Consider the following 16,084-nt stretch of genomic DNA (forward strand, 5'->3'; position numbering starts at 1 on the left):
ATGAGCTTTGATTCAAAGAATCAAAAGACTTTAAGTTAGCTATATCTATAACCTTTGCAGCATTTATTATGGCTTCAGACACCATTGTTATCACACTTCGGCATAGATTACCGTTCTAGTCAGAATATTAAACTTCCTTGGCAAGCTATTTGAAATGTTGCCTTTATAATTTTGTCAGGGTTGGCTACTAGTGGTATTGACTATGATGTTAAGCTATGGTCTCCAACAGCAGAGATGGCCAGCGTACCTGATGATGCAGCAGAGGTGAGGAAACAGTCATGAGTAATCGTCATCAGGGAAAGTCTTGAACCCAAGAATGTAGCAAGTAAAATCAGACAGATCCCTCTACTAAGTTGGTTACTTGCCAGCGATATCTTCAGTCTGACATCTCTTTTTTGTCTCATGTTGTGCATACGAGCACGCCATTGTACACCAACAGAATAATCAGATGGGCTTACATGTTTGTTTTTTAATTGTTTAATTTCAGGTGATGAGAATTAATGAACTAATGCTTGATGAGACTCGGGATACAATAACAGTGCCACCATCGTTCATGCTACGCATGCTTGCCTCCCTCAATCATCTCAGAGAAGGTATATCTACCTAGATATGTGGTCATAGCAATTACTTTTTTGAGCAAAAGTTTACATATACTTGGACTGAAGGTATTTAATTACAGTTTTTAAGACCGCCAATAAAGACTGTTAAGACCCCCAATAAAGACTCTGGCAACACATCCATTTTATTTACAGGAACTGAAAATAAATTTGTAACTACATAAGCTGATTGATTTGCCATTGAAGAGGAATGTTTACCAAGAATAAATAGTCTTAAAACTTCTAATTAAATGCTTATATTCTAACTGTGTGTAAACTTCTGAACATAAATGTATTGGATGTCCCCAAAAAGGTTGGTCACAAAGTGGAAAGGGGCTAAGATATGTACATAATGGGTCATTGCAAACGAATTCAACATGATTTTTTCACCCAAGCCTCACAGGTTGGAAGGGTACTTGTGTCATGATAAGCCTGTATGAGAAACCTTCATGACTGCTTTCTTTAATTTCACTTAAAATTTTTTTAAATTTGGGTCCTCAAACTTCTGAATTACCTCTGAACTCTACACACTTCCATTTCATGAATTATTGGACCCACAAAACCAAGTTTAGTATCGTTTTCAAGCTCTTTGATTGACCTTCATTTCATAAATAAGACCTAAATCATAACATGAAGGGCAGAGAAAGTGCATAACAAAATGACCCTTGACTTTAAATTACAAATAAGTGTAGTTCAAATTTCGTTAACTTTTTCCAAAAGTTGGTTTTTACCATTAGTATTTATGTTGGGAAATTTCTTCATTGGGCCTCCGTAAGTTTTCAAGTTGAGATTTGTTGAAGATGTCTTTTGCATGGAAAAACACACACATTATGGTTATAGTATAAATTACGACTATTGAGCTTCAGTATCTTGGATGCATTTCCCTGGTCAAGCTTCACTGAAATGCATGTATGTAATTAATGACAGAATCCAAAAAAGTCATGTTGTCAAAGCCGGAGTGTAAAAGCAGTTTTGTTTCATTTAACATAGAACGTAGACGGTCCCGAGAATCACCATCTAGCAGTGACAGTACAGAAGATGAAAGCTGAAATCACCATTTAGCAGTGACAGTGCAGATGACGATAGCTGAATCACCATCTAGAAGTAACAGCACAGATGATGATAGCAGAATCGCCATCTTGCAGCGACAGTACCAATGATGATAGCTGAAATCACCATCTTGCAGTGACAGTACTGATGATGATAGCAGAATCGCTATCTTGCAGTGATAGTACCAATGAAGATAGCTGAAGTCACCATCTTGCATTGACAGTACTGATGATGATAGCTGAAATCACCATCTTGCAGTGACAGTACAGATGATGATAGCTGAAATCACCATCTAGAAGTAACAGCATAGATGATGATAGCAGAATCACCATCTTGCAGTGACAATACTGATGATGATAGCTGAAATAACCATCTTGCAGTGACAGTACAGATGATGATAGCAGAATCACCATCTTGCAGTGTGATCCTTTCATTTGTGCCCTTTCCTGTGAGTGCTCACTTTAGTGCTGGTGCTTACCACGTGGCCCAGAGTTTGCATATGGACTCTTATCGTTACTTGAAATGGAGACATCTTGGGACAAGAAAAGTATGAGAGGACATACCACAGAGATTTTAGAGTCAAGGGGAAAACCAGGTATCTTCCATTATGGGCTACAAGTGAGGAAAAGAGCAACAGTATGTTAAGTGCATGATTTCAAAGGCCCCAAACAGAAAAAAAATCATTCATAATAGTTATATGCATACTTGTACATTGGTGTTAGGAAACCTGGATCACCTGTGACTGTTTATTATTGGTACTAAAACAAGTTCAAACCTTTCTTAGGAATGTTCATAATCTTTATGCGAATTTCACTAAACACATTCAAATGATATCCTGTTTTTAAAATGTGTACAGCTCATGCAGTGTAATTAACATTAGAACTAATGTTTGTCTGGAAATGAGCAAATTTACATTTTTTCACAGCTTTCTGAAACAGGTGCGTTGTGCAATATAAAGTGGGCATTGTGAGTACTGGTGCATTGAAGAAAGGTTTGCTTAAGCAACCTTGCTGTTGCTGCCATACATGTATGTGTAAACTTCTAAAAGCACTTTCTTAGGTGTTTTGCAGTGTTGAAGTAGTTACATGTATTTAAAAATAATGTAAAGCAGGATAAGTTGTGGTGTGCAAAATATGTAGTGAGTTTCACAGTGTTGTGCTCAACAAGAGTCAAGATTATACACAAGATTTTCTGTGCCACTGACAAGTTGGACTCATGTCTTACCCACACGTACATGGAGCAACTTGGGTGAAGTTTAAATTTATCAGTGGTTCTTGCTAGGTATGTTATGCATTCATCCTGTCACTATTGTTATTATCACTAGTATTTTAACGTGAAGGAATGGTTTGACTTCTTGTAAATTTTGTTAGGTCTGTTGATATATTGTAACTTGATTATTCGATATTACATGTACTTTGATTTATCGATACCAAATTTTTAATGGTAGTAATGGATAAAAAATATTTATTGGAAATGATACCAGGCATTCAAAAGGGGATTCTGTCGAGAAAATTAATCTCCAGTTTGTGTTTTTACATGTACATGCATGTGGTTGTTGCATTGAATGGCAAGCAGGTGACACCTCGCGCAATCCTCGAAAGAAACTGGCCGAACAGTTTATTCAGGAAGCATAAACCCTTTTGCTCTTTTTGGTAGAATAAAAGTTTTAGTAGAATAAAAGTTTTTGCTCCAGAGAAATCCTTGCAAATAATTGGGAAAAGATATGGAGAAAGCACTGGCAACATTTATAAGTGTTATGGCATTTATGTGTACTTCTACATGTATTTTTGTATTTTCCCGTGGCCTTTTTAAGGAGAATTTTCAGTATAGTTACGGATACTGAAGGTCATCACCTTCATTTCATGGGATATGCTCCCAAAGGTCAACATCAAAGCCACCCATTTATTCCTACCTACCAGCACTGCTTATTGCAGCCACTTACAAAGGATTTGGCAGTGCCGTTTGCTTATCATCAGTCTAGTTAACCGCATCAACAGTAACGACCAGTATTAAGATTGGACAGCCAAGCGCCATGTGTTGTTTAGGGGTATGCGTCTCAGTTTACACTTAATCCATGCCACCGTTATCAGTGTCCAGTTTTCTAGTAACGATATGCCTGTCTTGTGAGGGCACAAGCTCATGATCCCCTCTTTTTGAACTGCCTGCAACCTATGCAGATTACCAATACCTATACATTATTTCCTAGTCCATTACTTCCATTCGCTAAATTATCGATCCCCAATAGTGTGCCCCCACTCACTCGCCCCCACGAAGGCATCGGCCATGTTCATCTTCTTTTTCGTAGCACCATTAGGTTATGAAAGGTGTTGTTCCGGCTCTGAACTTTTGGGAGTTTTTCCTTTGCCAACGCGTGTTTCGGTGTTATTCCTTGGTCACCTCATTTATTTGTTCTGACTCTTGAACGGTAAGATTGTTCCTTTTTCATTTTATTTCTGGATATTTTACCATTTTCTTTTCATTCTTGCACAGGTGGCAGACCGACATTGTATTGACTTTTTTTCAGAGTCTCCTGCGTTCACATACCCCTGTCCAGCCTACATATGCAAATTTCCCATGTGCCTATTACAATTCGCTGAAAAGACTTGATTATGCATGCTACCCCCGACCCACCACAATGCAATGCGGTCCCGGCGCCATGTTCGTCCCTCATTTCTCAGCGCCTACAGTGTACTAATGTGTCTTTTATGACTCCTGGAATTTTCGAGTTCCGTATCTTTCGTGCTTTTAAATTAACTTGATTCCTTTTACGAAATGGAGAGTGTTTTCTTCTCCATTGGTAAGAGTGCTTATTTTCTTATTTCGTTTCTTGCATGCTGTGTTTTGTGGTGGTTCTTTTCTGCCCCTTTTTGTTCTGTGCATTATATATAGGTCGGGACCTACCGTGATATGTCATGTGTTATGTGGGTATGGCCGTTAAAGGGTTAGAGGGCCCTTTGCTTACTATGCGGTGCGGTCCCCTGTGGTGCGGTTTTGTATTTTCCAATTAGCAGCCTCGACGAGGACAGGCTGGGCTGAGGCACCCCGGGCCTGGATTGTCGCGATCAGGCGGACCGGAGTACCACGAAACCTGATTGATACCCTCCTTGACTGGAGAGAACCGGAGGACTAGAGAGAACCGGAGTACCGCGAAGCCTTTGATCTCTGATGACCACTACCAGCATTGATTGGGCTGAGGGTGCAGTTCCGTAATAAAGCCCTTGAACACTACCCCCCACCTACCCACCACCGATCCAAGCCTGCTGGTCTTCTGCCGTCATCTTCTATGCCCACTCCCGGCACCTTGACCAGCGGCCATGACTGGCTGCCAAGCAGTCCGGGAGTCTGAGGTGGCGGGCCCAGTAGCTACACCTATTCATCGGGTTGAGCGGATTTTCCGCATCAATGCCTTTTATCACTCTCGTTGGGAGTAATGAGCTGTCCCTTCCTTTTAGGCTGCAGGTTCCGGACATTCCTACCGCATCCCCGGACGGCCCTATCGACCGATGGCTCAGCGGGGCGACAGTCCGCTAATTGCCCCAGGCCCTGTTCGCCGGGCGGCATCCGGTTGGAAGTCGGGCCAGTCATCTCCCTCCAAGCAGACAGCGGGCTCCACAATAGGATCGCCACGCTCCACCGCGTCAGTCAACCCTGCATTCTCTCCAGCCTATAGCTGCCTCGGATGAGGGTGCCCCTTCTGGACTGTTAAGTCGCTGGGGTTTCCTTCCGCCACAGCTCATCCGCAGCTCCAACCCGCTGGTGGATTCCTGTCATGAGCCTACTGATCTTGATCTCGGACATTCTTCGCAAGAAACGACCGACCTTTCGGGGATCCTTGCCCGGCCCTTCCTCTGCCCATGCCGGCCTCCAGTCCCCCTGCTTCGACGAAGTCCAAGAAGTGCAAGGCCAAGTCATCCTCCCAGGCTTCTTCCTTGTCCAAGGCCAAGAATAGACGCCATTCCCACCCAGAGCTTCATCTTATTACCGGTTTCCTCGGGAGGATGTCTCTCGCTTCCTGTCAACCCCAGTTATTCCTGACGCTGCCAGAGACAACATCTTGTTTGAGTTCAGCAAGGCAAAAACCTTCCGGGATAAGGACAAAGCTACCCTTCGCCTGTCCCTCCGTAGTGTTGATACGACATCCCGCTTTGGCCTCCGCTGTTCGGCCTTTCTCCGCCTTCTATCAGAGTATATTGCCCGGGCCTGTGAAGAAGACTCTCCGGTCTCTCCAGACTTTTGAACAGTTTACTTGCATTTCCATTTTGGCCACTTCTACCCGCAGATCCAACGCAGTGGACGCCATGGATATCCCCTATGGGTCCATCAAGAATAGGCCTATGGGCCTCCCCCCTCTTGGGGACTATCTCTTTGCTGGGAAGTTCACCAAAGTCCTTTAGTCGGAGGTAAAACGTACGGAGACTGCTAAGAAATCTCACTCCGTGAACCTGCACCTCCACATCGTCAGCCTTCACCACGGCCGAGAAGACGAGCGAAGCAGGCACCACCGGCTGCTCGCCCCTTCAGCCGTCCACTCCGGATGGCTACTCGATCATCGACCCCACAGCGAGCTCCTCCTACATCACCTCCCAGAAGTTTCCAGCCGCGCCCGCCCGGCCTTGGTTCTTCACTCAAGACCGGGGGCACGGCGTCTACTTCCATTTGCCTTTGGCGGCCTCCGCTCCCGAACCTGTCGGCGGCCGCCTGGGTAACTTCATCGGGTACTGGCGGGAAATCACTGCGGACAGCTGGGTTCTCTCCACCATTGCTCATGGCTACTACCTCGAGTTCACGAGCTCCCCGCCGTCTGGGATGGTCTTCCGCTCTACTCCTCCATGCGACAAACTCAAGCGCTTGGCTCTGGTGGAGGAGATTGCAGCGTTGTTATGCAAACGAGCCATCACACCGGTGCATCCAAACCAGCTATCCACCGGCTTCCTTTTGTCCTTTTTCCTCACAACCAAAAAGACCCGGGAAAATGGCGACCAATAATCAACCTGAAACCGCTCAACAAGTTCTTCAGGCCAAGGTGGTTTCGAATGAAGACTCTGAACGTGGTCCTATCCTCTCTGCCTGTTCCGTGTTGGCCACCGTGATAGATCTAGGGAATGCATATCCTCATATCCCTATACACAAGCAACACTGCAAGTACCTCCGCTTCGAGTACTGCGACAGGACCTTTCAGTTTCAGGCCCTTCCTTTCGGTCTCTCAACATCACCAAGGGTTTTCACCATGATCGTCAAGACTATGCCACCTACTTACGACAGTGCGATGTCCATATTTTTCAATATCTAGACGACGGGTTGATCGTCCGCCACCGCACCGACGAAGCAAGTTCTGCCACTTCTCTCTTACTCGATGTCACGACACGCCTAGGGTTCCTCGTCAATTACAACAAGTTGGCCCTTGATCCATCACAACAGCTGACCTACCTGGGGGCAGCTCTCCATCTCCTCAAAGGTGTTGCGACTCCATCACCGGAACACATTCTCAATCTGCAACAATGCGCCCTTTTGTTCCTTCGCTCTAAGGCTCTTCCAGCGCTGGCCTGGCTCCGCTTTCTCGAATTTATGGCCAGCCTCGTCGACCTCGTTCCTTGGTGTCGACTGCGGACGTGACCATTTCAACTACATCTCCTGTCTCGGTATTGCCCCAAGAGCGATCCGATTTCTACCTTGGTTCCTCTTCTACCACGTGTTCACAACCACCTCTGATGGTTGACCATTAGCGAGCACCCGTCGGCGAGTATCTGTCATTCCTCCGAAGCCAAATATCATGATGACAACGGATGCGTCGCTATTTGGATGGGGGCCTCCCTTCCTCCGCTTCATGCATCCAGAGTTTGGGACTCTTCCTTCCGTAACAAACACATCAACCTGCTGGAACTTCAGGCAGCGCCCCCACGTTGACTTCTTCACATCGGCCGACAATACCCATCTTCCGACGAGCTTGGGCTACGGATACTCTTAAGGTGAATTGGTTCGGCCTTCTGGTGTATATCCTTCATTCCCCGAGTCTTATCCAAGATAGAACAAGAACCATGCCGGATTCTCCTCATCACCCCTTTCTGGCCTCGACAATCGTGGTTCCCAAGACTCTCAAGGCTCCTGGTTCGTCGACCACTGATCCTTCCACACTGGGAAGATATTTTTCCTCAACCCAGGTCAGGAATCCTCCATCCATCCTCCATCTACACTTGACGCGTTGGACATTGTCCATCGTTAGAGTATCAGGCCTTTCTGCGGACGCTGCGTTTATGGCGGCACGGGGCCGACGACTCTCCACACATCAAATTTACAACAGTGGAATACAACATTTTACTAGGTGTGACAACCACGATGTTTCTCTAACCGAAACTTCTGTAAGCTCAGTTGCGGATTTTTTCATGTATCTCTTTCATTTGGGCCTCCAGATTGCTACTATCTGCAACTACCGGTCAGCCCTGGCAACTGTTCGTTCAGGGTTCAATGATGGATCAATAATTTCTGATAACACTGTCATCCACCATCTACTTCGGGGAATGTATGTCGAGCGTCCTTACGTCAAACGCCCTGTACTTTCTTGGGACCTTGGCAACGCCTTGCGCGCTCTTGCCAGTCCCCCCTTCGATCCGCTGTCCGATGCATCTGATCATGGAGATGATCTACAGCCAGGAAGAACGCCAGCTTGATGCTAAGATGGACTTAGCATCAAGCTGGCGTTCTTCCTGGCTGTAGTTACCTCCAGACTGTCAACTGCTGGAGGTCACATACGCTGGGAGCCGCACGAAGTTATCCCAGCCATCGAATTCCTAACAAAGACCCAGACGCCTGTCTTCCGGCCTCTTAACGTTTTTGTCCCTGACATAAACTCCGGTTCGTACCCTCAAATGGTATCTCGCGAGGACCATGCGTCGTCGTTAGACTGGTTTTAGACTTTTCATCACAACCAAAAAACCCTTTCATCCAGTGGCGAAGGACACCATAGCTCGTTGGACGGTCTCGGCCCTCATCTTTGCAAATCAAGACTGGCCGACTCGACATGACGAGACGACTCGATATCACATCAGAGCCCATGATGTTCGAGCCGCCTTTGCGTCCTGGTCGTTCTTCAGATGTGTCTCCTCGGCGGACATTTGCCAGGCGGCTTGTTGGAAATCTCCTTCCACCTTCACTGAGTGCTACCTGAATGATGTCCTGCAGAGTGAGACGACTCACGGCGCAGCAACCTTACGCTCAGCGATTGGGACATCATCCAGCGCTGTCCCTCACCGAACAAAGAATTCCTCATCGTAGATGCTATTCCTTTGTTCTAGAATAGTGAGCGTTCGCTTGAGTAGCGCCCGCCTATGCTCTCCTGTAATTACTCTCCCGTCGCCAACCCTCCTCCAGGGTACGGTGTTACTCCGCATATGTAGGCTGGACAGGGGTATGTGAACGAAGGAGACTCCTCCCCCACATTAGTGTGTCAGGTTTTCTAAGTGATACTTACCCCTGTCCAGCCGCTCCCGTACTCTCCCGTCGCCAACCCTCCTCCAGGGTACGGTGTTACTCCGCATATGTAGGCTGGACAGGGGTATGTGAACGAAGGAGACTCCTCCCCCACATTAGTGTGTCAGGTCTCCTAGTGATACTTACCCCTGTCCAGCCGCTCCCGTCCGTCCTTCACCACTTTGGCCTGGGGACTTCTCCGCTTCGAAAAGGACAAACATGGCGGCAGGACCGCATGGCATTGTGGTGAGTCGGGGCAGCATGCATAATCAAGTCTATTCAGCGAATTGTAATAGACACATGGGAAATTTGCATATGTAGGCTGGACAAGGGTATCACTAGGATACCCGACCCACACTAATGTGGGGAAGGAGTTTGCCAGGTGGCGCTATTGCTTTTGGATAAATATATGTTCGTTGTTTCAGACTAGATATTGAGTACGTGTGTTTATTTATTCTGCTTGCTTATTTATATTCTATGATTCGCCCCAGTTGTGGTATTCTTGCTTATAATTTGATTAGTTTTCACACTGCTGTCTGAGATTCTGTTATCGGGGAACCTAGGCGTGCACTCGTCAACATCGGGCCACGGGCGGACTGTCCTCCATTTTCTGACCCTGCCCTGGTGGTTTAATACGCCGTTCGTGTTTGGTCCTACTACTGCTTTCTCCAATCAGCATCTGCGTTTTAGGCCTCGGAATTCACTTTACACCGTAGTGAATTCCAAGTGCTTGTTGTTATCCAGACGCGAGATCCTCTGATGTGGGCGCGGCCGTGTTCATATGCTGTCACTGTTCGAGGTCCGACAAGAGTTTGTCTACCGTCAGCCAGATTTTTTGTTGTGATTGCCCTTCGGGTTGCCTCTTCTGATTATGATTGCGTGTTCGATACATAGACCTTAACTCGGCAGGGTTTTTCGGATTTTCAAATTTATACTTGAGTTCTTCAGAAAATAGTTTGAAATTTAGTAGTAGGTTTACATGTCCACTGTTCCGCTAGTCCTGATCACGGGAAGAATGGGGTTAAATTTGTCCCCGGCAGGCAGGACGGTTAAATTTGTCCCCGTCAGGCAGGATTGGTTACTAATACTTTTATTTCTCACGGACGCTCCAGTTGAAATTAATTTTTTTCTCTCTTTAGCCGGATGCATGCGCTCACATTTTAATTCCCCATACATGCGGTAAACAGCTGGAATCTTTCAATAAAGGAACGTCTACGGCTATTCTATGTTTAAGACAAGACCCATATTTTTTCATTCTCCAGAAATGCTACACCGACATTTACATATGCTGGAGCTGTTCGTTGTCACTAGGCGCAACTTCCACCCGACTTAACTGGTTTCCAGCAATGACTCCTTGCTAGATAAAGATAATCAAACCTTCTTCACATCATTATCTGGGCCACATGGAGTTTTCTCAAGTCTCCGACCTTTTCATTGTTCATAGCTTATCGGAGGATAAACCACTACAGAGGTACATGTTACTGCTGTACGCCTCAGCCTCCTGAAAGTTGGATGTTCTGATGAGCCCTAGGCTTTGGGATTAAGCTAAAGGTAAGTCACGCCTCAAAGCCAATAACTCCTTTACAGTCGTCTGCCCCGATGGAAGGATTCACGCAATATATCGCAGTGCGACTGAGCCAGTCCCTTGGTACCTGTCCGTCTGCAAGTTGCCGGCTCAGCCTTGCCATGGAACATCTAGTTGCTGTTATTCTGCACCAGACTCCCAGCGATTCTGTCAAAATTTGCAAGAGAAAACATCTGCTATTCAGACCATGCACTAAACCTTTCTAACCCTGAGAATTAATTTACCCAGATTCCTACGGTAACATTTATACTGGAGTACATGTACACAGTTCTCCGTTTTCATGTCATGACGAACAGTGTGAACTCCAACCTAATCAGTAACTGATTCCCTCCAACGCGACTAAGCACTGTAATCGCCAGTTACTTGAAGCTACTGTTTGTTGTCTCAGCTACCCATGTGCTTCCCAAATTAGCTTCTATTCCTTAAACAACACTGATGCCAGGTATCCTCTTCTTAGCAAACATTTAAGTACAGCCGCCCTTTATTGCTCCCAATAGCTGCTTCATTCCTGGATTGTGGTCTGTTGATATCCTCTACACATACTCTTGTTGGGTGACAGTCGTACTACACTCCTTTCACTTTCATCGTAGGCTAATTTAAGGCCCTGTTCATTCTCCACGTACAAAAAGCGGGCCAGGAACAAAAGCTGAGAGGTATTGTGCTTCTTCTGTCATTACCCTTAAGGTGTGAGTTTCGCCTTCGCTATTTGGATTTCCTTGACCATATTAAAGAATGATCTGTTCCAAAATAACTGATTTTCACAGACGTCAAAATTTGCCCCTCTATTATGATCCACGACGCCAGGCCTATTTACATCCACAATTTCGACGTCTTCCGTTAGTGTATGTTGGCAGTTATGTACATGGCTATATGTTAGATAATGCTGCGACGAATGACGTCAGGCTACCTCTAGCATGGGCTGCAATGAGTTCTGCCAAGACGTGCCAATATTACCCTCTTCACCAAGACCACAAGCACAGGTACTTGGTCTACTTTCAGCTTTACTTCACTTCTTTGGGTGTCTTTTTTTCACGGTGCTACACACTATTAAATTTGGCATGTTGACTGGCCTTCTGGCCCAGATGACCAATGTAGATGACGCGTATGTGACCTTGATGTCCAGGCCGTTTCCATCAGTTGGGGGCTTATTTCAAAGGATCTCCTGTAGTAGAGATTTGTTGAGAGCCTTGTTCGGAAACTCGTACCACATTCACCTCCTGTTACCTCGATGATGTCTGCAGGGGCTCTATACACATCGACTGACTGTACGCTGGACGGCATTGCAGTTGTTTCATTGCGAACCATCCTCTACCCTTGGAGGAGGAGGCACTCAAGCAGTCACAGTAATTTGGCTAGATTCTAGTCGTGCGTCTTCACCTTCACCTCATATCATGAGTAACATTTAATTCCGTTGTCAGAACTTCAAAAGAGCTTGTAAAGGTATAAAAACATCTTTTGGGGGCATGGAAAACAAATATCAATATCAGGATGAAAACTAGAGGTCCAATCCAAAATGTCATACATATTTCTTACGATCCTCATGAATTAGATATAGTATTCACAAATCATTTGATCAAGATCAGACAGCTTCATCACCAAGCCCTCATGAAAAACCACTTGTGGAAATCTCTTGCTGCCTGTAGGCCTACCTGTCTGTCTCCACGACTCAAGGAGGTTGCTTCAAAAAGCATTTGGTAATTTTTTTAAAAAGTGATGGATGTTGTGCTCAGTTTGATATGTTGACAAAGAATTGAATCTTTGCATGCGTTCACCTAAAAGAGTAAGCCTGTGCTCTGAACCAGCAACAAACTGTTGAGCAGTGTCAACTTCTTTAAGTTGACTAGTGAGGCCTATGCAACATTTAACAGTATCAAGTGGTTTGTTATGTCAGGCCTGTGACATGGTGGATGGCTTGAACCATCTCATTGCACTAAACGTTCCACATAGAAAGGTACATAACATGTACAATGTTTGGTCACCAACCAAACTGCCTGTTGCGATGCAGTGTATTAAAATACTCACTGGCCTGCACTGGGATGTGCACTGTACGTAAGGGGCAGTCGTATGTTGAACAGCATTCATGGCCAAGTAAGTAGGATGAAAGCTTTTGTTATTTCAGAATACTAGTGTTGGCCTATAAACGTGCGCATGTGGCTCCAGCCCCTGGTTAGTGGTGCGTGTACATGTGCATTTCACAATCGTACTTTCATGTACAGTGTACATGTAGTTTTCAGAAAATTACACTGGTGCCGAAAAATGGCATGGCCATGGCTGCACCAGTGTACCGTCTCCTTGAGCCCTATTTAGGTGAACGGTGCCAGCAAGTTTTCAGTTGAACTGTTTTTATTCAGTCCCCCAAAATAGTGTGCTTATGGAGTGATTTAATCACCCCCCCAAAAAAAAGATTTTTTAGTGCTGTCATATTGAATTGTTGAATGTTCTTGTATAATATTCTCATTTTAGGGCTCAGAAAGTATCTTAGGAATAATTTTTCAACAATTCTGCAATTCCGTACAGGAAACAGCCCAAGAATATCCCTAAGAAACAAAAGAGGAGATTGCATCTAACCAGTTCTTCTACATAAACTCACTTATTAAAGAAGAAAGATATGCAGCATATTAGGCTCACCAGCAAAAGCGAGTAGGTAACACCTAATATATATCGCTGACTGGAAGTGTAAGTTTATTCAGTATTTTGAGTTCGATAAATTATCTTCAGGAATCCAGTTTCTGTCTGGGTGTAGAAGTGACCGTAAATACTACATATACATGTACATGAATATAACTCAAGTCTCCTGCGTTCACATACCCCTGTCCAGCCTACATTATTCAAATTTCCCAAGTGCCCATCATAGTTCGCTGAAAAGACTTGGTTATGCATACTGCCCCTTTACCCTTAGCATTGCACTGCGGTCCCGCCGCCACAGCGCCTATCGTTTACAGACTTATCTTCGGGGGATTTTCGGAGTTTCGAGTTAGGTAACCTTTCGGGTTTGTGAATTGACTTGATTCCTGCTTACGAATAAAGAGTGTTTCTTGTCTACTTGTAAGAGTGCTCATTTTGTATTTTGCATTTTTGCTGTTCTTTTCTGCCCTTTTTTGTGCATTATCTACAGGTTTGGCTCACGGGCAGCCCACGTATGTTCAACCCTTCCACTTAGTTTGTGCACATGCACTAAAATTCGGCAAAGTCAAGGTCACTTTCTGTTGCTTAAAATGTCGACGCCAGCCAGAAAATGACTACACCAAAATCTATCTTGCGGAGAGAGATATATAATCAGGCTGCAAATTTTGTTTTGTGACGTGTTTCTTATTAATTAAAAATGACATATGGGACAAATGGGGTGAAAGATGTATGTGTATATTACATTTCCGAACGTAAACTCGTAAATTTGAAATTTTTTCCGGTTTGTCACACATGCTGCATATCCTGATAACTGAAAGAGTGCTTGCAAAAAGTTACCATGCCTTGTTTAAGCTATTTGTAATTTGTCCTTCGTTATTTTGAAAAATTTCAATTTTGGCTTTCTGTCGACCGGTCGGCTACGCTTTACGTGTGCACATGTGCACGTTCATGTACAGTACATGTACTCCATCAACGCACGTAACTACTACGGACAAATGATTCTTGTGCAAGATATTCAATTCACAATATTTTGAAAATATTACCAATGTTTTTATTACACCTTTATACACACGGCATTTTATTTCGTTTGGATAAAGTGGAGAAGTTGTTTTAAAATGGAAAAGACCGTGGATGTACAAAATGTATTTTCTTTCCAATCCGATCGTGTTTACTTTTTGTAAAATCACCTTGTAAGAATTTGTTTCAAATTTTGTGCAACTGGGTTCATATAATATGGTAGTTTAATGTTGTGTAATCCGTTTTAGTTATTAGGGTTAGCTTCGTGAACTTTATTTGTTTGTGTTTTGTTTAAAATAAATTATGGTCTTTATCCGCGGAAAGAAGTGTCGGAACGATGTTCGACGTCGAAATCCACAGTAAAGTGATTGAGTGCGCATGCACTAGCTATCAACTAAGTGTACAAGGCCATGGGAGCAAACATACGTGAGCCCTTTGTTCTCAATGTGGTGGATGCGTTCGATTAATAACAGCTAAACGCTGTATGGGTCTGGCCGTGGAGCGGGGCTTGGCGGCTGCCCCGCTCCTTTGTGATGCGTTTTGCGTTATCCGAGATTAACGGCCGTAACTGGGAGAGACCCAGTGGAGTGAATACGCCGGAGTTGAGCATGCTGTGCCGCAATAGTACCCTTGGTCATCGATGCCCACTCCACATATCTACTGATCGGGTTGAGCGTGCTGGGCCGCAACGCTACCCTTTATCAGGGTTGACTAGAGCATAGCGAGCTGTTCTTCTTTCGTTATACTACAGATGCCGAGTGTTGCTACCTACTACATCCCCAGGCGACCCTGCCTACCAATGGCCCAGCGGGGCTCGCGGGGCGATGGCCCGCCACCTGCAGGGCCCCTTATGGGTTTCTGCTCGCCGTGCTTCTTTCGCTCGGAAATTGGGCCAGTCTACCCCCTCTAAGTAGGCAACAGGCTCTACAGCGGGTACAAGAGAGTCTACAGCACGGCACGGTGCACAGCCTCGCGTTGCATAGTCAAGACTGTTTCCTAGTCTGTTCAGTTTAAAGGTTAAATACGCCACACTTCAGGCAACGCTGGGATCCCCTGTCACTACCATGTCGCATCGCTGTCAGCGTCAGTGCAGAGTGGATTCGAGGCAAGTAAGCCTACTTTCCCGCTAGCTGACTGAGTGACATTCATCCCCAGTTCCCGTTCTCTTAAGTCCTTTGGCGGTCTCCCTACTACCAGCACCTGCCGTGGAAGACGTCTATTCATCGGTATGGTTCACCAGGCTACACACCGGGACGGCCCTACGCCTCCTTGGCCATCTACAACGACAGCCACACGCCATGAACTACAACCATCAGACGAACTTCACAGCGGTTCACTCAGATGCGACTTGGACGTTACAGTGCCTCGGGCTGACGCCCCATTGTCGCAAGAGGAGGCCCATTCAGAGGTGTCTCCGAACTATGCGGGCTCAACGACCGCATTTCAGGCTACTTAACCTCCACCCGTGACGTCACCGTATTGTTTTGGTGCTACATTATTTTGTACGAATGGAGCGATGGAGGCATCACCTCTCCATTATTTTGAAGGGCAACGTCTTCACCACTCCATTCCTACAAAAAATGGAGGTTTGGTGACTAATTTTTGAAGGAATGTTCAATAGAAATCATTCTTAAAACATTACAAAATTCCTTTTGGTACCATTAATAATAATAATATTTATTTTATGTAAACGTACCATTTGTTCCAAGGTGCATTATACCAAACTATAAACAAGCTTGACAAGTCT

At 45.2% G+C, this 16,084-nt stretch overlaps 1 protein-coding gene across 2 annotated transcripts in view; it reads left to right on the forward strand.

Moving 5' to 3' along the window:
- The window catches only part of LOC110977610 (DDB1- and CUL4-associated factor 6-like), a 100,089-nt gene extending 90,550 nt beyond the window's left edge, over positions 1 to 9,539 (forward strand). For both annotated transcript variants that reach the window (XM_087146884.1, XM_087146885.1), the window contains 3 exons: positions 179 to 264; positions 488 to 593; positions 1,587 to 9,539. In XM_087146884.1, coding sequence (XP_087003010.1) covers positions 179 to 264; positions 488 to 593; positions 1,587 to 1,645 — 251 coding nt within the window. In that variant the 3' untranslated portion in view covers positions 1,646 to 9,539. The remainder of the gene's footprint in view (positions 1 to 178; positions 265 to 487; positions 594 to 1,586) is intronic.
- Positions 9,540 to 16,084: the final 6,545 nt, after the last annotated feature.

The sequence above is a fragment of the Acanthaster planci genome, linkage group LG15, assembly GCF_054643075.1.
Source record: "Acanthaster planci isolate LZ-2023a linkage group LG15, COTS_SCS, whole genome shotgun sequence".
Taxonomy (NCBI): Eukaryota; Metazoa; Echinodermata; class Asteroidea; order Valvatida; family Acanthasteridae; genus Acanthaster; species Acanthaster planci.